Genomic DNA, 22,225 nt, shown 5'->3' with positions numbered 1-22,225 from the left:
GAATAAACTCCAAAGGCACAGTAGAACCTGTGCCACTGTCCTCTGCCCCCATCACTCCTCACTCACTCGACTCCAGTCACACTGGCCTGTGCTCCTTACTGATTTCTACAATAGGAATAATTCCAAATGCCATGTGTCAATTCTTTCTCTAGTTAAAATTCTTTATTTCAACACAATAAGAAAGCTCACTGAAGTGGTCCCTTTCCTAAGAACTTCACTCAGCTGCCTATTTTCTTACCTTAACTGGAGAACGAGTCATCATCTCCCCAGACCCTCGTGGGAATATTCGTGCTTGAGCAATCATTTCCAACACACTGGTTTTTCCTGCGCTCTGATCTCCAACCACAACAACCTTACCACAAAACAAATAGTATTTATTCATATTAGTTGATGCCAACTTATATTTAAATACATTTGGAATGCTGCTGAGATTTTTTTAGTCTTTTAAAACATCTAGAGTTTAATGATATAAAAATATCATCCATGAAAAAAATGATAGCTGATGCATGCACATTGAACAAAACATGAATAGGATCCATTTACAGTCCAATTTTTAGAAAACACTAGTGTTAACTTAAACCACTATTTTTAAAATCAAATCATTCATGTTCCACAAATCTTTCCCATAGCTAGTTTACTCTTTACAAAGACATTTTCAATTCTATGAAGTTCAATTTCACTCGTGCCGAATTTAATCCACTGCTCAGGTACTATAATATCATGGATATTATAAATATATAATGCCAAATAGCTACTAGCCTTCCTTTATTACACGTAAATATAAGTCCAATGGATCAAAATACTCAACATCATCTAAAACACATATATAATATTATATACATAAAAATATGTCACTGATTAAGTCTATGTGTGTATATATGCATGTGTATGTATTGTATATGTACATGTAATTGAGGGGAGACTCAAATAAAACCAGAATTATCTTCTGGAGGGTGGGCACCTTGCAGTACAGGCTACCCCTGCTAGATAAGTGTTCTAGGAACCCATCTGTATCAGTGTACCAGATGGTGGTGTTGTGAGAGGCTGTGTTCCACTTTACTGACTTTTTTTTGACAACTCTTTCAATGCATCTGCCCAATTCATGATGGGTGATTTAGGAGCACAGCTGCTCACACTGTGCTTAGTGTTCAGCAGTTTTTGACCAAAAAATGGCAAGACCCCCATGCCCCACCCTCCCTATTCACCTGATTTTACCACAAGCAGCTTTTTTGTGTTTCCCTGGATGAAAAAAAGTCCTCAAAGGGAAACATTTTGCTGATATGAAAGAGGTGAAACAAAAAACTGATAGAAGCACCAAAGGCATCGAAATCAACAAGGTCAAAAACTGTTTTGAGTAGTGGGAAAAAACTCCCGATAGGTGTACTGCATCAAATGGAGAGTAACTTTGAAGGTGACTGAAGTTTAAATATGTAAGAATAAATACACAATTTTTTATAAATAAATTTCGAGTTTTTGGGGGGTCTCCTATCATATACGTGTACACACACACAAATTTTTTAAAACGTAGTGTTTTTTGCTGATGGGCAAGTTCACCATGTATTAGTTTTTCACTTACCCTTGGCAGATGATCTTGTGTATTATAACTGGCATCATAATCAGATAGAACATCGAGAACTTCAGAATACATGTCAATCAAGGATTTCTATAAAATTTTAAAAATTAACATTAAACAGTGAAAACATTTAAAAAATACCATAGATGTATCAAGAGAAAAAAAAGCTGATAAATTCAAAATGTTTTCGCATAATCATTATATTTTTTCTAATTACGTAAATACAGTCATAGTAAAACAGTTCAGAATAAAATTCCATTTCTTCTTATCCAATTATACAATTTATTTTAGAGATACACTGATGATTAAGGTATATTAAGTCAGGATTTCCTAACCTTCTAATTAAATGGTGAAAGAAAGAAGTTATTATTTAATATTAAAAAGTTAATATTAAATGCCCAACAAACACACACCATTAATACCATAAAGGCCAAAGAAGGGGTCAGGTGACCAACTAAAAGGGAATCATCTACCAAATTTGGTGTGTGTGTCAGATATAGAGATAGAGATAGATAGATGGTGGGCAGGGAAGAGAGACCGAAAAGAGCATTAAAATGGAGAAAGAATCACCAAAAAGTGTTAAAATCAGTAAGTGTGATTAAGTATACTTTGACAATTGGGCAGACTAAAATGTGAGAGCACCAAGGGCAGACATTCTGTATTGTCTCTCTGTATGTAGAAACAGGATCAAACATGGTACCTGGCAAATACCAAGGTTCAGTTAAATATTTGATGAATAAATGAACAAATGCACAGGCTGGGGAAAAAAAAGGGTTGCTATCATTTAATAATTAAAGGTAAGTTTTAATGCTAAAAGGTAGAAACAAAATAAGGGCCTACAGTTCCTTTAATCTCTTACCACCTAGAAACAATAAATGGGAAGTAAATGCTATCCCTCCACTGAAAAATAAACAAAAATTAAAAAAAAATTTACATTGCCATTTAATTTTATGACAGAAAATGCTGTTTCTGAGATAAACTCTCAAAGGATATTAACACTTGGACATAACTTTTCTCAACTGCCACATGTAATCTGTAAATAAAACACGCTATTTATTTGTTTTATGCAGTCATGATTTAAAGTTAGAACTACTAACATGTTGGTTGAACTACAATTACATATATTTGGACCATGATTTATGCAGTTTTGTTACACACAAAATGAGCTTATGTATATGGAATGTAAGTTAAAAGAATTACTTCAATTTTATTTAGCACATACAGCTTGGTTTAGTGGGCAATGATAAAATTTAATTTATTGATAATGGTAATTACCAATATGCTGATAATAGTAGCAGAATATGCTTTTTCAAAAATTCTTTGAACTGCCTAAGAAATTTTCCAGATGAAAATGTTAACTTCCTTAAAACTGAAGAAAGAAGCCTAATCATCACTGGAAATACAAATAGGAAGTGACAATAAGTCATATATAAATATCTGTCAACTCAGAATTCTAATTTTATAACTATAGAAATGAAATAGACCTAACGATAAATGAGGTATTTCAGAAAAATAAACTGATCCATGAGAAATGACTGTTAAAAGTATGAAGATCTTATGGGCATAGTTAAAAAAAAAAATTTCTGAAAACTACAATTTATAGACTATCCTAATATAGGAAGAGAATCTCCCTATCCCTGAAGGATATCAGGTGAGAAAGAAAAGGAGGATAAAACATTGTATAATTCCTTATACACTCATCTTCATGAACACACAATGTGAAGTGGCAAAGTTCTGAGAACAGATTAAGAAGAACTTAAAATACCTTAAGTTTTCTATGATGGATGCCTTTGTCATCTTTCTGCAATACTAATTTTCTCAATTCTTTGTTCTCCTTTTCTAATCGTTCCAAGATTCTCTGGTACTTTAACTGAAACAAAATAATACCATAACTATATAAGAAAAAGATGGGTTAATAAACAACATTACTTAAGTCGAAACTAAAAGTTTCCAAAATTCTGAAGTCATATCCTCCGACTATTTAAAATAAATTATTTCACTTAAAAAGCTCCCATGAAAATGTTGAGAATATAAAATAAATTATGAATATTACCTTAAACAAACAACTTCATTATAATTTTCTATTATAATTTGGCATTTTATTTGGAAAATTCTACTTACAATGAAGAAGTTAAATTATTTAAAAATACTAAAAATGCAAGCATTTAAAGGAGGCTGTCCTTAAGTACATTCCATGAAGATGTATTTCCTATTACATGAATATTTTAAGTCTTCATTATAGGGATAGTTGACAAATATTCAATTCTTCTCATTTCCCATATTATTTTATGTTTTCACTGAAATGATATAAAATAATATAATAGCTAACAGTACCTGAGTATGCATTATGTGACAGGCCCTTTAGTGAGTGTTTCACCTGCATTAACTTCCTTAAACCTTCAGGTGAGGCAAAGGTTCAGAGTTTTGAATATAGGTCTGAGTAAAGAGCTCAAACTCTTTCAAGTTTTGGTAAGTTTCTGTGGCCAGAGATTAGACATTAATTTTTAAAATACTGATATAAAAACAGATTTTAAGAAGACTTAATAAGTTTAAATAGGTTGTTTTGTCAAAAGTACATGCTTGGTTACACACTTTTCTTAAATAAATGTGATTCTTTTGTAATTGGTCTTCTCAGTTTGTACATTTATTATTTATTCTCTAAGCATTAACAAGATCTGGCAAACTATTAAGAATTACTACATCCTACAACCAGCAGAATGCTTATGTTCAACTTAAAATATCATGCCTTTTATAATGGAAAATATTTGCTAGAATTTTTTTTAGGTTGTAATCTCCCAAGGACATAGTAAATAACAGGAAATCATGATTCTAGCCTCAGAGAATGTCTAAATTAAGCCAAATAAAAGAAAAACAAATTATGTAGTTTAGTTATATAGTATGAGACAAGTAGAACTATAGGTTAGACTATACTATAAACCTTTTATACAGAACTTATTCCTTCATATGTAGTAATAATACATAATAATAGCAGTGTATGTGTATATAACAAAATTCTGACAGTATTTAAGAATTAGATCTTTGCTGTCTAATATGGTAGCCGCTAGCCACATGCAGATATTAAGCACATAAAATGTGGCTAGGTTAAATTGTAATGTGCTGTTAAGTGTAAAATACATACCGGATTTCTACCATTCAGTAAATAAAACACCTAATATTTTTTATATTAATTACATGTTTAAGTGATATTATTTTAGATTTACTGTGTTAAATAAAATATATTATTAGAACCAATTCCACATGTTCCTATTTACGTTTTAATGTAAAATTTTAAAATTACACATGTGGCTTGCACTGTATTTCTATTGGACATCACTGACATAGATAACCTCAGGTCTAATGATAACATAAAGTCTCCATACAGTGTTCGTGTCCATGACCAGTGGCTAACAACTACAACTACACATAAGTCTAAGGGTTAATATCAATAAATGTTATAAGGGTGGTAGGCAGGATTTCCTCTGGCTCATTTCTTTGTAAATACGGAATCAATTATGGGACCTATAAAATTTCTGGGGATGAAACCATTCTTTGGTACAGGTGCCAATCTGAAGCTATTTTACAGAGATGTGCTACTGGGCTGTCCTCCAAAGCCCTAGACCAGTAATTCTCAAATGTAAGAATGCATCAGAATCACTTGAGGGCTTTTAAAAACAAAGATTGATGAATTCCACTCCCAGAGTTTCTGATTCAGAGGGTCTGGAATGGGGCCAATAATTTGCATTTCTAACAAGTGCTACTTGTTAGATGCTATTGATCCAGAGACCACTTGTGATGAATGATTCTTAGCTTTAGGCTTCAGATTGGAATTGCCTGGCTTGGAAGTCTTAAAAATACATATGTGGTTTTGCCCAGAGCACAGACGATTCTAACGTATGAGAATCAATTAATAGATATTAAGGAAACCTGCAGCTCAAAACATACTACAGTACTCCCTCACTTATCGCCGGTATTATGTTCTAGACCCCCCCCCCCGCGATAGGTGAAAATCCGCGAAGTGGGAACCTTACATTTTAGTATTTATATATATTTTAAGGCTTTATAAACACTTCCCACACAGTTATAAACCGTTCCCAGTCCCTTATTAACCTTTTCCATACTTTTATAAGCACTACTTATGTTCTTAAACATATTCTACTCTCTTAAACCTACATCACTTTAACAACATACGTATACAGTACCGCAAAATCCCGCGATATGGTGAAAAATCCGCGATAATTAAATATAATATTTTTAAAAATCTCGCAATACAGCGAGGCCGCAATAAGTGAACCGCGATATAGAGAGGGACTACTATAATTTTTAAATTTCAGTTAGATTACCTATGCTGTATTTTTTTCTCTACAAAGAGAGACCCAAAATAATGTCTTTTTAGCTCAAAACATCCTAAGTATTGCATATCATTGTTATCTATGAATAACTAGCAATGACGTGGGTGATAAAGTAATTTTGCACTAGAATGTCACCTATTCAGAACGTTGCACAGAATAACACATCTTTAAAATAATAATAATTTTACAATCAATTATAAGAGAATAGCTTTTCAAAGTAGTGCCAGAAATACCCTTAGAAAACTTATCTGATTGGTTTTGGGCTTTAGAGAAGCAAAGGAAGGATTTTCCTGAGGGCTCACTAGAACAGTGGTAAACTCAACTGTTACTTGAATTAATAGTAACTATGACTTAAATTAATTAGCTTATAAATGTAAAGATGCAAGCATAGGTTTACATATTTTTCCATAGTTTTTCTTTAAAATCAAAAGCACAAGATTCACTCAAAAATAGGTTTCACACATAAATGACTCAACTACACTTATAAGGTCCTTCTTTATCTCTTTATTTCTCAATTAGCTTTTGCATTTTTTGCATCTATTGATAATAACGTTCTATTTCAGACTATAAAAAAACAATCCCTGGTCCTTTTCACTCGTCAGAATTACCTGGGTATGCAGAAGTTCTTCTTGAAGTTGGTCAATTTTCTCTTTGTCTGACACCTAAATATTTAAAATAAATTAACTTTGAGTAGAATTAATTTTGTGTAGAGTGTAAGTTAAAATTTTGAAAAATATTTTTAAGAGTAAAAACTGACTTTGCATGCATTTAATCAAAGCAAATTTTATATCAAATGATATTTAAGAAAGTAAAAAACAATTGTATTTCTCAACAAAAATAGCTCATCAAAATTTTATATTAAGTGAAAACCTTAAAAAGCAACATTTCCCATTTGACATTCTAGTAATTTCTTATGAGGGCTTGGTAGTTCTTCATTGCTCTTTTGGTGCCCAGGCACAGGCAATTGGATGCATGGAGAAGTGAAGCATTGACAGCCATACAGAAATGTGTTTTGGGGAGTCAGATACATGTTATCATTTACAAGTACTGAGGAAGTTCACTGATCATAGTGTATATTTTAAGGAAATATAATCTATTTCCATTTTGTAAGTAGGGAAGTATTTAATAAATGCAAAGAACAACTTGCATTTTCAGAGCTATAGGTGGAGCCAAGATGATTTGTTTTTAAGTTCAGTTCTAGTGCAAGATCTGCTAACACACAGCAAATTAATCAGTAGCAACAAAGTCAAGTAAAGCAACTAAAATTAATTTGTACATAAAACAAAAGTAGGACAAAATCCACAGGTATTGTGTAAACTACTTCAAATTGTTATTAATACTAATAGTTCCAAGCTAAAATATCCAAAACAACAAAGAACTTTATTGTGTAACAGGCTTTAAAGTAGTCACAATACAATTCTAAATATAAAACACAATGATCGATTTTAATCAAAATGATGTTATTTATGACAAATCCATATAACTGTGCTTTGACTCCTCGGTGAGGTGCAGAAGTTGTCATCCTCAGTCTTTCAAAATAATTGTCTGATTTCTGACAATTAAAATTTGTAAACATGAATTTATTTCACAGGACATAAAAATCAAGTTAAAATTCATGTAAATCCTTGTCATTCATTGGCTATCTAAGCAATCAAGTAGCAAATGTATATAAAATTTTTAAAATAATTTGCTTATTTAAGAAGGCATTAATAATCCTCATCCATGCAATAGTTATTTTGAGATTTTAATTCCTATTTTCAAATACTTTCTCAAAAATTTCCTCAAATCCTTCTTTTAAGTGAAAACGACAAGGCTTGCTAACAACAGTAGATACATATTACTTTTTCCTTAAAAGTCTATGCCTAAGTTTGCAAATATAATTCACTAGTTAGAAAAAAGATAACATAAAACAAACTTTATTGTTGAGGATAGAAGCTTTTTTCATTTTATGTGTTTGCACAGATTGGATAAGAATTACTAATAGCCTCCTAAAATGTGAGTAAAGAAGAAAGTTGGAGAGGAGCCCACAAACCAAAGAACAAAACATTGAAGGCTAATGAAGAAATAAATAATTCCACATCTTGATCACATGGCATGCTATCACACTGTAACAATGTGGTCATAAAAATTTTGTTATGCAGATTAATTCCCAATTCATTTTAAAAGGTACTTTGATTTACTTTGTTCCATTAAATATTCATCCAACTGTAGCTAAATTAGTACAAAATGTATAAATAGTATTAGCATAAACTGTTTTAGTTTGAATGCAAATATTTAATGATTTCATGCAATATATACTCAATTACAATAGAAAGTTCACCACTACTCTACCACTCGGGCAATAATCAAGAAACTTACACAATTACAAAAAAGTCACTAGACTGTTTACTATAAGCCAAGGGCTTAAAAGGTTAACTGAATGATTTGGTAAAGTAAAAAGGGTATACAAAATGTTAAAATGATGTAAGGTCATTAGAATATTACAAACCATCTTATGCCAACAGTAGTAATCATGACTATTAACATTTTTATAAATTCGTATTTTAGGAGTATTTAGATTTATCATTTGCCCTTCTGGCATGATTGTTAAGAATAACTCATGCACAGTTTTACCTTCTATCCACTTAGCTTAATGGATCATCAAAATTTATGTTATATTGCAAGACAAGTGATAGTGGAGTAAAGAATTACACCTAATATTTTCTAGGAAACAAGGTAAAAATCTTTAGGTTTACCAAATAAGTTTTAAAGATTAACGAGAAGATACTTTTACATATTTTCTTAAGAGACTAGCACATGCTATTTTTAATCTGTCACTTATTTAAGGTCTTAACTAACAGTCTGGGTATATTTTATTTTGATGCACTTTACTGATAAAATTCAGCTACTTAAAATATAAGTTCTCGTACTACTGTTTAATATAGTCAGTTTGCATTATGGAATTAACTTTAAACTCACCCTGACAGAAATGGGTATCAATGTTCTTGAAACCAGGACTTTTCTACAATTCCAGGGCTGTGAAACTGATGGAGAAAGAGCGGAATCCTCCGCAGAAAACAAGCTAAAGCTGAAAGACAAAAACCTTTACTAGCTCCTCACAAAACCAAACCTGATTGTAAAATTTTAAGTATTTCTTCTTACTAATCATTGTGGCCATTCTGAAATACTAAAATACATATATAAAACTCATAAAAAGTTCTATGCATGTGTATATATTCACAGGAGGCAAAAGCAGCAATGGCAGTTTTAATCTATTTTCACTGCATGTTTTCTTTGCTCAGAAGATACAGGGAAATTTTATTAGCTGCTACTACTAGTAAGATATAATAAATGAACACCTACTTATATTTTCAAGAAGACAAGGGAGAAAGAATAATTAAAAAGGAACAAAAAGCTATGGTTTTGTACTTCAAGTAAATAGTAAATGCCTGGAATGATAAAAATCTTAGGAATTAGGATTTTGATCATTATGATAATGAAGGGCTGAAAAGGCACCTGTGTACTACTAACTATTGGGGGGAAAGTGGGGAAGATACAGTAAGGAAACTATCTTTCATGACAGTAAGGGGAAAGATGTCACTATACAAGAGTGTAAGTGGTTTTTAAAGTCCCATTTACTTTCCCAGAAGGTAACTTCACAGTGGGCAGGAACAGGCTCGTTTGGTGCTCCACTGTGTGCCACAGTAAAACAGATGGAGGTACAGTCCTGTCAGTCACCATTTTACAAACAAGGAAAGTGAGGCATAGAAGAGCTATGTTGATAACCCAATAAATATTAGAAATAGAAATATCTCTATGCCTGAGAAAACGCAAGTAGGCCCCAAATGAGCATTAACCTTTGGCAATGCAGAAAATAAACAGTATCATTACTGATATCCCTTAAGTCATCAGATCCAAAATATCTTAAACCATATGTTAAAATCTTAGAATGGCAGAGGTATGGGACTCATTTCAAATTATTTCACCATTATGGACACTTAAGAACTAGAACTATATTTCTATTTCTGAATAACAGAACATAATAGCTTCTTCCCCTTCTTTCTGTAACAAAGCTAATAAGGATGGCTCATCCTAAGCACTGGATTTGTTATAATATTTAAATGGCACTCTCACCAGCCTACAGAACAGAGAATGCTAAAGCACCATTTAAAATAAGTCTTTTCTTGGTAACACACATGCTTTAATTTGACCAAGTATGAAAATAATTTATTTTCTATATCTACCTATGTTATTCATTCACTGAAAGTTAAACAATGTACAGTAGTTGATTCCACAGCCATGGAATTGAGAAAAGCCAGGAAGTGATACTGAAAAAAGAAACAAAAACTCTGATAAGTACTCTCAAGTATTAACCACCACCAAATGAGGTAAGGTTAACCAGCAGAAGCGTTGCACTAAATCATTTTCTATAATATTGGTTGATTCCAGTATCAGAACCTCCTGGAAGCTAACTATATGTTTGACTGAATCCTTTTTCCTGAGTAAGGTTTGTACATAACTTTAACACTTTTCTGACATACTATGTGATAATTAGCTGACTCCATCAGAGGATAACTTAAAAATCATTACATTAATTTCATTTTGACTTGTAAGTCCCTTTAGAACATTGGCCTTGGGATCTACACTGCGGGGTCATCTAACAGCCAAAAGCATATTTTAAGGACTTCTTGACTGTACCTATAATCAAATATTTGTATAGACTTATGCTGTCTTTTATTAGAATCTGTTCTTCAGCGATCAGAATTAGATCAGATTTCTAATATTCTTTTCAGTGGTCCAAGGTAAAATTCACTTGTGCTGACTTTATTGAAGAATGTAGATAAACTTAATGTAATAAGTTTATCAGCCTGTATAAGAATAATTATGCCCAAAAGTTAAATCAAAAGTGTTCTTCTATGAAAAAATAAAACTGTTCTCTGCTGATCCATTTCATTCTTTAAATAATTTAACATGGTCATCCATAGTAATTATTTTTATTTTAGAAATAAAAACTTAGAGAAGAAGTAAATAGACAAGTTGTCTATGAATTTAGGATGACTAAATAACTAGACCAAGTAAACGTAATTCATAATTCTTTCCTAAATATAAAGCCATGGACCCTCACAGTTAATCTAATTTTTAGAAAAAAAAAAATATTTTGGGTATGTTTGCCCATTCCAGGAAAGTTACATATTTGTATTATGTATCTTTCAGATTTTTACTTTGTCAAAAATAACTTCTCATAATTGGAGTCTATGAATGGATTAAGGCGACATGATCTCGGTAGAAATGGCTGATTAATGTGAACACATCAGTAGCCCCCTTAAACCATCCATCACCTTGCGCTTCTGTTGGGCATAGCTCGTGCTATACTGGCCAGCAGCTCTGCGTGCTTCCTCTTCATGTTCTTGAATTTGCTGTTGTAAGAGAATGAGCTCACCAAGCAGACCCTGCCATGAGTTTACAACGAGGAGAAGAGGAAAATTGGGAGGAGAACAATGTTAAACCAAAGGGCACAAGAAAAGAAACAGATGTAAGTTAGGGAGGAATGGATAGCATGTAACAAAAAATGGAAATATTTATGTACCTTTGGAGCCACTATATAATTGGGCTCTGTAACCACATTTCCATTTTTCCCCTCAGTAAAATTAGATGTCTCAGAAATATAAAACAGCACAGTTTAAAAAGTGAAAAGGAAAATGTAATTAAGTGCCTATTTGCTGAATAAACCAGATACACAATATCAATCTACAATAAAACCTAGCCAAACAGAAATACTATAGGAAGATGGTGCTGTAAATTAACTAAATTTGGTAGTAACTAAATTTCCTATTTTTGAATGGCCAATATAAGCTAGTGTATGCTCTAGACTTGATACATAAAGGGGAAAAAAGGAAACAGTTCTTGAACAGTGTTGACCTTATTGGCCTAAATCTTTTAATTCTCAACCATAATTCTCATAGGACTGAATGGAGAATACATAGTGGTTTATTTACTTATTAAATTATTATTTTTAAGTAAATATTTTTTCTTGCTATCTCTTATCTTTAATTAAACAGTATAGTCCTCAAAACTATTAGTTTTGAGTTTCTGAGCATCAAGTTAATTAAAGTTTTACATTAATCCATATATTCTACATGCCTATACACACAAGCTTACTTGACTAAAGTTAGGGCTTTTTTCTTTTTGCAAATTAAAAAACATTTTAGGCAGTGCTTTTATGGTGCAAAAGCACCATAAAAGAATACAATTAAGATATGGAGGGAATATAATTATTATAAAAATTAAAAATGAAAATAAACCCAGTTTGGACCTATGTACAAAATAATCACCATTTCTATGTTTAAATTCATCCCATTTAATCATGAAATGTTAATCTGGTGCAGTTTTTATCACAGTTTTATCACAATGTATTCACAAATGCCATAACACTAAAATACATGTCATTTTCTGTACAGTATTTTCATTTACTGTCCTATTAAGACAACTGATGTTGAGAAATGTGGGAGAAAAGACAACTAAGAATTGACAATGTCACAGCCTAATATTTTTTCAATTAGAAACCCTAAAAAGACTAAGTTCCAATGAATTAGGTCATTGATTTGCACAAGAGTAGTGTTCTGGGAGAACAATGAGCTTGATATTTACCAGATTATGAAAATAAAGAGTGAAGCTAATACTAATTAAAATAATCTAAATTAGGAGTTTCAGATAGCTTCAGAGCTCTTTATAATAACTGTCAAAAATATTTTATTTTGTATAATACAATTAGAAACTCTCTTAAAATACATTCAAATTTTAATTAGTAGACTTACCCAGAGGCTTTATAACTCAGCTTACTTCATACAAACCAAAGACTTACAATTACAGAAATAAGTTTTTCAGAAAAGAAGTAAGTACAAGAAAAAAAACAAACCTAGACATTTTAAACTAGGGGAAAGTATCAGCATATAATTAGGAGGATTTTTATTTTGTTTGATTCTTAGTTTTCATACATGAGGCTACAATCATTGCAATAACAACAACACTGGATGACTTACTATAAATCAAAGCCTGAAACTAGTTGATATTTCTGCATGACAAGTAAGAGAACATCAAAGTGGCAAGTAACATAACTGCAATTTCAACATTTGTTTTCAAATTCAACAATATAAAATATATTTATAAAAACCTTATCTATAAAAATATATCTTTTAAGTAAATACTTTTATGATCACTGATAAGTCTATCAAAGACAGACAATGCCAACTCACTACCCTCATCATTCCCATAATTTTTTGTCATGTTTTCCATTTTTTGTATCATTGCTTTTCATCAAGCAGAAAGAGCAAACTTATTTTTATTTCAAGTTCAACTTATTTTTATTCATTAAGTCATTTATAATAGTTACTTCTTCTAATTATCCAGGAGTTTAGATTTCTTAAAATAATCCCCTTTTAAAGAAGGGAATTCCCATGTTGGCTTATATAGCAGTTGTACCTGTGCTTTAACTAACATACCAACCAGTATTATACTTTACACAATGCCAGAGCAGTGATTAAATATTCCATATTTCTTAACTGTGCTGGTCTATTAGCACATGGTTCTTTTTTATTTATAGCTTAAACACCCCTCTCTAACTTATTGCTTATATCTATATACAAACTATATGGTAAATAATATCTATTATAAGAAAACAGCCCCTTCTAGTGATACTTCACTGTCCTTCCAAGTCTGTTACTGAAGGAAGCACTGTTATGTGAATATAGTTGAAGTTAACTGTTACCTCCTGAAAAAAGTAGGAAGAAAACAAGAATTAGACACAGAAAAAGCTATTTATACTACTCTACATGACTAAAGGATGTTACCTTTATCCAATTCTAGGCACCAAATCTCACCCTAAATACCAAGTGATTGGTTATACATCTTCTAAGTTAAGGTCATGTGGAATAAGGAAGGAGAAGAAATGTGTGTGTCCACTGTGCAAGATACATTCCTTAAATGGACGAAACACATTTTTTTTCCAATAAATATTTTCCCAAGCTCAGACATTTTTCTATCAAGAAACAGCACATATTTTTAAGTGATATATTACATATCAAATACAATTGTTATAAATAATAAAGTTATTATAAACAACTACAGATGATATAGTCTCTAAATAGCTACTGTTAATTGGACACTACAGTTCTCATAGTCTCCTATTTCATGTATAGTGTTCTCAGTTTTTTGAAAAAATTATGTGAGCCCTGAGGGTGTGCCTCAGTTGGTTGGGCATCGTACCGCAAAGTGAAAGGTCGCCTGTTCAATTCTCAGTTAGGGCACACGCCTGGGTTGCAGGTTCGGTCCCCAGTCAGGGTGCATACCAGAGGCAACTAATTGATGTTTCTCTCCCTCTTTATCCCTACCTTCCCCTCTCTCTAAAAATATATTTAAAAATCATAATGTCAGATCAAGAAAATAAATAACTCCAGAAACCAAAATATCAACTGAAAATGCTGCAAAAACCAAAAAGTTGAGTTTGATAGAAAAAATTTTAAATAATCTTGAAATTATAATCATTCATATGTGAGTACATTTAAAATACTACATTTTTAACATATTTTTAAAAATTTACAGCAGAGCAGAATGCTTACCAGTTTGTTTTTATACCTACTACCTAGTATAATGCCTGACACATTGGATGTGTTAGAGCCAACACCTAGAGTAGGGCTTGACATATGTCTGTTCGCTGAACGAATCAAATTACAACCTACTTTTACCTAACACTTAACACAAAGTTTTCAGCATAAAACCCAACTGGTTTCCTAAAAAATGCCTATTCTGCAGATAAGCTACACATCAACCCTACAATCCATTTTCCCATTTTTCACAATCCCCAGAACAGACTCCACTGAAATTAAGAAAAGAGGAGGAAATAAATATGATGTTAACTCATGCACTAGAAGTGTAGGGTAACAATGATCATAGTAATCATCATCATCATCCTAATAACCAATATTTATTTAGTTTTATTATGTGCCAAATCTTGTGCTAAAGGACTTTCCATAACCCTCACAACAGCCCTATCAGGTAGGGTTTTCCCTTTTACAGAAGAGTGAACAGAAACACAGAGAAGCTAGGGAACTTGTCCAAGGTCACACACAGCTCAGAAAGCAGAAAAGGCAAGATCTGAATGCAGGCAGTGTGACTACAAAGTCTGTACCTGATACCATCCTGTTAGCATTTTGGTCTCAGTAGTTTTGATATATCTTTGACCCTTCAGATTCAATCTACATTTTAAAAAAGAAAATGGTACTACTATAATACTTTGGAAGGAATATTTAAATTACCCTTTAGGGAAGGAGTAGGCAAACTATGGTGGGCTGGCTGAGTAGCCCACAGAGACCTTATGGTCTGCAAACTTAAAATATTTACTATGTGGCTCTTTAAGGGAAAGCCTGCCAACCCCCGCTATATTAATGTTATAAATAACTTGGGGACAGAAAAGAACTTCACAAAAGTGAAGACTTCTTTCACTTTCTAGTCGTTAAACTACTTTTCATCTTGAATAATCCTGCTATTCAACTAGCTAAAAAGAACTATTTTCCCATTTTTTCATCTGAGTAATGCATAACTGCTCATGTATTTATAGGGATCTGAAAAATGTTTATTATTTATCAGAAGCAAATGTGTCTTTTGACTTGGATTATTTTATTTGCTCAATTCAGAAACACCATATCCAATTTTACTATTTGGAAAATTTCTACAAATAATTTTAAGAGATAAACAAATCAGTCTATTAGCAAGAGTATTATGAATATTACAATTTCTACCAAGTCCCCTTTGTTCTAAATTTCCTATGAAGTGTATATCCACAGTATATATTTAATGTTTTTTAAATGACACAGAAATGTGGTGTGCTTATTACTAAGAAATAAAATAAGGCTGCCTGATTTGCCACTCCACCTGTCCTCGTAAGATCTTCCCCGCTTTTCTTCCTCTGATCCCTCTGCTTCCCACTGACTGCATCCAGTACACAAGTGATTTGGCTTTCTGACCAAGAATCTAACCAGGCATAAATTGCTGGTTGGTGGATGCCCAGACAACTCAAGTTTTCTAAATCTGTAGTTACTTGATGGTGCTGGTTGTGAGAATTTCATTTTGCCAGTTACCACATTTGTTACATAAGGAATTGCAAAAATGTAAATACTATTAAGCAATACTGCTTTGTTACAATTCAATAGTACATGCACCACCTTTACGTTCTTGCTCTATTCAATAGCTGCCAAATATTGACGGCAAAGAGAAATTCACAGGTAATCAGAGCAAACAGACATTACATAAAATCTTTGGGCACACTCTTGTTGGCATCAATCAACTTTATTACTTTAAATTAGCCTCTCTTTTACTGAGTTAAATCAATCAACTGATTTTGCTAAGAGCTCAGCACTATCTTAGGAGCTCTGAGAACAGATTCTGTGGTAGAAATATTCTGTCAACAGTAAGAATGCAAACCAAAACAGTGTTACACTTGGCAAGTGTTTTAAATGTTAAGAGTATAATTAATGGAACTAAAATGATTACAGAAGCCTTAATGAACATGACAAATGAGCTGGGCTTTCAGGATGAGTGGAATTAGGGAGAGGAAAAGGAAAGAGCTATTGTAGTTCGGAGGTACAACATAAAACACACAAATAAGAAATAAAGTAACACGTGGAAGGGAAGAACAGTAATATATTACTGTTTAATAATTATATTTAAAACAGTAATAACACTTTTCATGATTTAGTCTTCTAAAAGGTCTTTCGAATATTTCCTATAAATTGTATTACGCTTGTAACCTTCTGAAAGACCATATTCCTTATTTCTGTGATATGTTTATGACCCATTAGAAACATGACAGAACAAAAGCAGATAGACAAATGTCTCATTTAACAAATTAATTTTCACCAGAACATAAAAGTCTTACTGAATCTAAAAAAGGAGATACACTACGTAGTCTTGTCACCTATAATGTATTATGACGAATATACAGAAATCTACTGATAAATTAATTCACTAAAATTAGGTTCATCACTTTAATTTCTAATTTGTTGTCAGATAGTTCTAAAGGTCTCCAAGTTTTAAAAATATTATTCGGGTCACACCAAGGGCTCTATCTAATATTTTAAAGAGGATATAAGTTTAAAATTTTTTTATTAACAAAAAGCATTAAAAAGCGGTGCTAGTTTTTTTCCATTTTTTATTTATCAAAGATATACATCAGAACTCTTTATTAACATATAAGTAACTATTGTCCTCAAACTAAATGGGTATAAATTCAGGCAAAATCAAATAACTTGATGTCTAGTTAGCCCATACATTGTTATGTGCAAAGATGTGCTTTCTGCAGACTTTTTGAAGACCTCCACCACAACCTTCCAGAACATGTAAAAGTCTAGTGACCCCAGACTGGGAAACACAGGTAATCACTTCATGTTGTTCATTCTGTCTGACTCAAGTCAAACAACCTGACATCTGTGTTTCCTCAACTCCTCATCACTTTCACATCAGTTGACTTTAAAAGGTCCTAACTGTTCTACTTGGCAGCACTTCTTGAGATATGTTCTCCTTTTAGAAAGCACAGATCTTTTTTTTAGTTCTGGTTGTAGAAATGTTTTCAATCTGTTACTGTTATTTCACAAAAATTTGGTTCACATTTACTTCTACATTTCTAATAGAAGTCTAGCCAGAAACTTAGGCACAAACCAGACAACCATTAAGCTAAGGTATGGCTGCTTCAAACTCTGAATACCATTTTAAATCTGGAGCTTTCAGACACCAGACCAAACCAATCAAAAAGGCATCAGCAGAACTCTGGATGTTAACTTACTACATTTCTGATCACTGCCCACATTTTCAAACTTGATGTTTTAGAGTAATTTCAAAAAGGCTAGGGTTAAGCTAAGGTCTCACCCTTGCTACCCTAAATCATCAATTTATAGAAAAGTCTCTTAAAATCAGTTTTTATACATCTTGTCTGAATGGTTCATTATTCTCAAGTATCACAGGTAACAGCCTTGAAACCATAAGGCTGCATATTATAAAATTAAAACCACTAGTAGAGGCTGAAAATGCCTTTACTGTACAGTAATATTTTAATACTAGCATTTGCTACAATTTGATTTAGTCTGTAAAGAAAGCAGCTTACTTCCATCTCTAGATTTAATATAATTAGAAATAATTGGTCAGTTTTTTAATGGCAAGATAATTACTATAAACTGAGAAAAAATTAAAAGAAAATAGTCTACAAGGGCATTTACCTTCAAACAAGCAAAGAAGTACATTACAAAATAAAACAATAAATTTGCTTTCTACCATATAAAATCAAATCTGTAAATAGTGGGTTGGCCAAAAAAGTGTTTGTTTTTTATCGGTATGATGGCTGTAGTAGGACTTATTTGTCTTTAACTTCATTTGAAACAATTTTGTTAGATTGTTTTGTGACAGCTGTTGTATCAGTGTGCATTTTTAAAAAACTTATCAAAATTAAGTGTGCTTTTGTGCAGCTATTTTAATATTGAAGAAGGAAGAAAATAAGCAACATTTTCAGTGTATTATGTTTCATTATTTCAAGAAAGGAAAAAAATGCAACTGAAATGCAAAAAAAGATTTGTGCAGTGAATGGAGAAGGTACTGTGACTGACTGAACGTGTCAAAAGTGGCTTGCAAAGTTTTTTGGTACTACTGACATTTAGGCCAAATAATTCTTTGCTGTGGGGCTGTCTTATGCATTGGAAGATGTTTAGAGTAACCCTGGCCTCTGCCCACTAGAAGCCTATAGTAGGAGAGAGCCAACACACTCAAAATATCCAAATCAATAAAGTTATTGGTGAAAATAAAAAAGGTGTCTTTTATTTTACAGAAAAAAAAACCTAAATGGACTTTTTGGCCAACCCAATATAATTAAATACCCTAAGAACTCATCTCTTGCTTCTACTATACCGTAGAGCTACTGATTTTCTATTGATCATTCATTTATCACCTTAGTAAGATTTGAAGGGAATTATCTGAGTCAGGCCCTAAAATAGATTACTCATTCACCAAAACGATCCTAGGCTATATCAGAGAAAAGCAGAGATGCAGACCTCCACTGTTATCTAGGCAACAAGAAATCTTGTCACTTGAAAACACGCTACTATATCTGTAACAGAGATTCCTTCTGCCCAAATAGATTAGCTCCTTTCCGTATAATCAGTCAGTCTACCTGCATTAAGGACCAAGGCCTTGGCTCAAAGTAAGCTATACATAATCGGTTAATTTCCATTCAATTTTTTTCTCCCCAGTAGCATGAACAAAGCTATCTCTTGATTATAATAAAACCAATGGAAAATGTATCAAAAAAGATGAAGTTGGAAGGCAAATGCACACACAGACATGTGCACACACAAATATTTCAAAATACATTTTCTTTAAAAGATCAGTTAAAAAGCAAAAGAAAAAAAATCTTTTGAAATATAATTAACACTTGGAATATTACATAAAAAGTCCAAAGTTAAAGGGCAGGGAGAGATAGAAATCTACACAAAGAAATTATTTTCTTCCTGTTTCTCAAATAAACATAAAATAATTTATTTTCAATGTATTAAAACCATAATAACCTTCAGTATAAAAGCTACATAACCCATATTTAATTCTAAAATGTCCATAGAGTATTTTTCCAGATATCTATTTATCTATATACATATATTTTTAATATTCAAGGAATCAGTTACCTTAACAATTCCAAAACAAAAAACAAAAAGCCCCTAAGAAAATGTAAGATTAAAATATAAATATAGAGCAATGTCTAAGTCATTTTTACATAAGCAATTCTCTTAAAACTTTCATATGGATTTCGTTAATGCATGTATTGAAAATGATAAACTCTAAATAACCCCATACATAATTTTGTGGACTATCAATATAACAGAATTAATTTATTCTCTAATAACCTGTTTGCTATTCCCTTAATACTTCCCATAAGTGTATGCCATAAAACACTGGTCCCTAGAAGATATTTCATGAAAAAGGGTTCTGGTGCTAAATAAATCTGGAAAACCCTATACACTGACTTCTCCTGGAGCTTCACGAAGCACATGAGTACATTAAGATCTAAGAAATCCTAGGGAGAAGAAAAGAAGCCTATTTGTTTTATTTATACCAGCTTCTCCCATACATATTTAACAAGAAAACCCTTTGTGAAGGACAAACCCTTGAAATTAATATTTCACAGAATGTATCTGAGAGATATAGGCTTCTTCAATTATATTTCTAATGTATATACCTTGCATTTTATACCAAGTTTAGTAACAATACTCTGCTTAGGTGTTTTATATTTGCTTCTCAGACACTGCCATTTTCAAACCTTCCAGGTAGGTGAAAAACTTTAAAAAATCTTACATGACCACCTATGTGAAGAATTCTCCTTTATACTTACCTTTCTATAATGCTTGTCACTTTCAGATCCATGATCTGTTGCTCTAAATGCGGTTTCTCCAGATGAACCTTCAAGATAAATATGCAGTCCTTTAAATTCTCCAGTGATGTCAATAATCTAAACTAAATTCCAAATTATGTTTAGTCAATTAAAAGGTAAATGGATTTTTAGAATATCACTTTCTTTGAAAATGATTCTTATTTTAAGGAATATACTAGCAACCTACACAAAAATATTTTTTAATGTAGTATGTGTTTAACCTATTTTTTAAAATATCACTGAAAATTACAATAAAAGTAAAACAATATCTGATAAGTATTTTACATGAGCGTACTTACAGTTTGGCCATATACCACTGCTATTATGTAAAGAATATATATCATAAAAAAATAAATTTAAAATGTCACCTATGACAGGACAGATGAGACAAACTAAAACTACTTTTCATTTCAATTATCAAAACCAATCAGATTAATTTCAGGAAAATATTCTGGTAAAGCAAATTCTTTTTAATAGCTTTAATATTAAAATACCGATATGTATTTAGAAATTTTGGTTTTACAACAAAATAATTAATTTATTATTTGCTCCTAAAGGAGAATGAATTTGCCCAATATAGTTCTGGGGTTTTAAAATTCAGGGTAAGCAGCATTGTAAATTTGGCCTGTAATTTTATTTGCAAGTAGTTTATTAGAAGCATTGAAAAGGCATGTTAAGGTCAGCAAAAATGTCTGTTTACACACCTAACAAGAGAAGCAGGTCAGAAGCTCCTATGACTTCACTAACCAATTTGTGACCTGTGAAAAATCAGCAAAGGGGGAAATAGAAATGTAAAACTTTTAAACGGAATGAGCAAATGAAGATGTCTGAGATCTCAGATGTATATCAAGACAGGGCAGTAATTGGGCAAATACACTAGGATTAACCTTAATAAATTCTACTCATTATGGTCCATAAAAATTAAATTTGTTTTAAAATCTCTAACCAATTATGAAAAGCAAACACACAGGAAGTCTCATCTACTTGTCAAGAAAGTGATATTTTTCTTTCACTGACTAAAGCCTAGCTTAAAGTTGCTGCAAACTTTCATTCTGTTGGGTTAAACAGAAATTAAAATCACAGCACAATAAAACTTCATGTTTATATATATTTATTTTTCAAAAACTGGTGTTTCTTCTGTACTAAATGTTTTCATTTAAAAGATGGGAATAAACAAATGAATACGTTCAATTATTTTTCCCCTGTGGTTCCTGACATTTCAAATGAGATCAAACACAAGTTCTTCCTTACCTGTGGTGAAAAAGTCCTTCAATAAGCTGAGGCTTTCAAGAATCTTGTCAAAGTCAGGAGCCAACTTTGCAAGGTCCTCTGAATCAGGAAGGGCTTTCTTAATTTTCTCTGAAGACAAAACAAAAACAAACAAAAACCCCCTCATTTATAGTTTCAAAGTAATAATTTCATTATTAAAACATTAATAAAATTTAAATATCATATGTAAATTTCAATTAAAATCTTTTCCCATTTTCTCCCTATTACAACTATGAATACTAGATACATCTGAAACAATGTGCCTTGCTATTCTTAAAATATTCCACACACCATGAAGTTTTTAAAAAGACTCACCAAACGTACGGCTTAGATGGAGGCTTTTGATTTATATGTTAAATGCCGCAAGACAGAAGCACTGTATTAACAATATTAACACTGGACTGGAATCAGAAATACTTTTTGGGAGGAAGTCACAGCAAAGAGGCAAAGAATCAAAGGAAAACAAAAACAAAAACAAAAAACACCTCTTACAGTATCTGGCCTAACCCCAAAACGTGATCATATTCCAGCTGAAATTCAAGAACAGAATTCCAATATTTCTTTCCCTCTTTTTCATAGTTCTTGGTCCCAACTGGA

General features: G+C 32.0%; 1 protein-coding gene across 4 annotated transcripts in view; it reads right to left on the bottom strand.

Moving 5' to 3' along the window:
- The window catches only part of OPA1 (OPA1 mitochondrial dynamin like GTPase), an 87,435-nt gene that overhangs the window by 55,533 nt on the left and 9,677 nt on the right, over window positions 1-22,225 (bottom strand). The window contains exons 4-11 of one of the 4 annotated variants that reach the window (XM_090275467.1): window positions 21,611-21,718; window positions 21,064-21,117; window positions 20,321-20,388; window positions 11,241-11,351; window positions 6,531-6,584; window positions 3,339-3,443; window positions 1,577-1,663; window positions 239-352 (exon numbers count right to left, since the gene is read on the bottom strand). In XM_090275467.1, coding sequence (XP_090131593.1) covers window positions 239-352; window positions 1,577-1,663; window positions 3,339-3,443; window positions 6,531-6,584; window positions 11,241-11,351; window positions 20,321-20,388; window positions 21,064-21,117; window positions 21,611-21,718 — 701 coding nt within the window. The remainder of the gene's footprint in view (window positions 1-238; window positions 353-1,576; window positions 1,664-3,338; window positions 3,444-6,530; window positions 6,585-11,240; window positions 11,352-20,320; window positions 20,389-21,063; window positions 21,118-21,610; window positions 21,719-22,225) is intronic. The other 3 variants (XM_090275481.1, XM_090275475.1, XM_090275486.1) reach the window with 3 other exon arrangements.

The sequence above is a fragment of the Furipterus horrens genome, unplaced genomic scaffold, assembly GCF_987537825.1.
Source record: "Furipterus horrens unplaced genomic scaffold, mFurHor1.1.pri manual_scaffold_1, whole genome shotgun sequence".
Classification (NCBI taxonomy): Eukaryota; Metazoa; Chordata; class Mammalia; order Chiroptera; family Furipteridae; genus Furipterus; species Furipterus horrens.
This window is presented reverse-complemented; position numbering and strand designations above follow the sequence as displayed.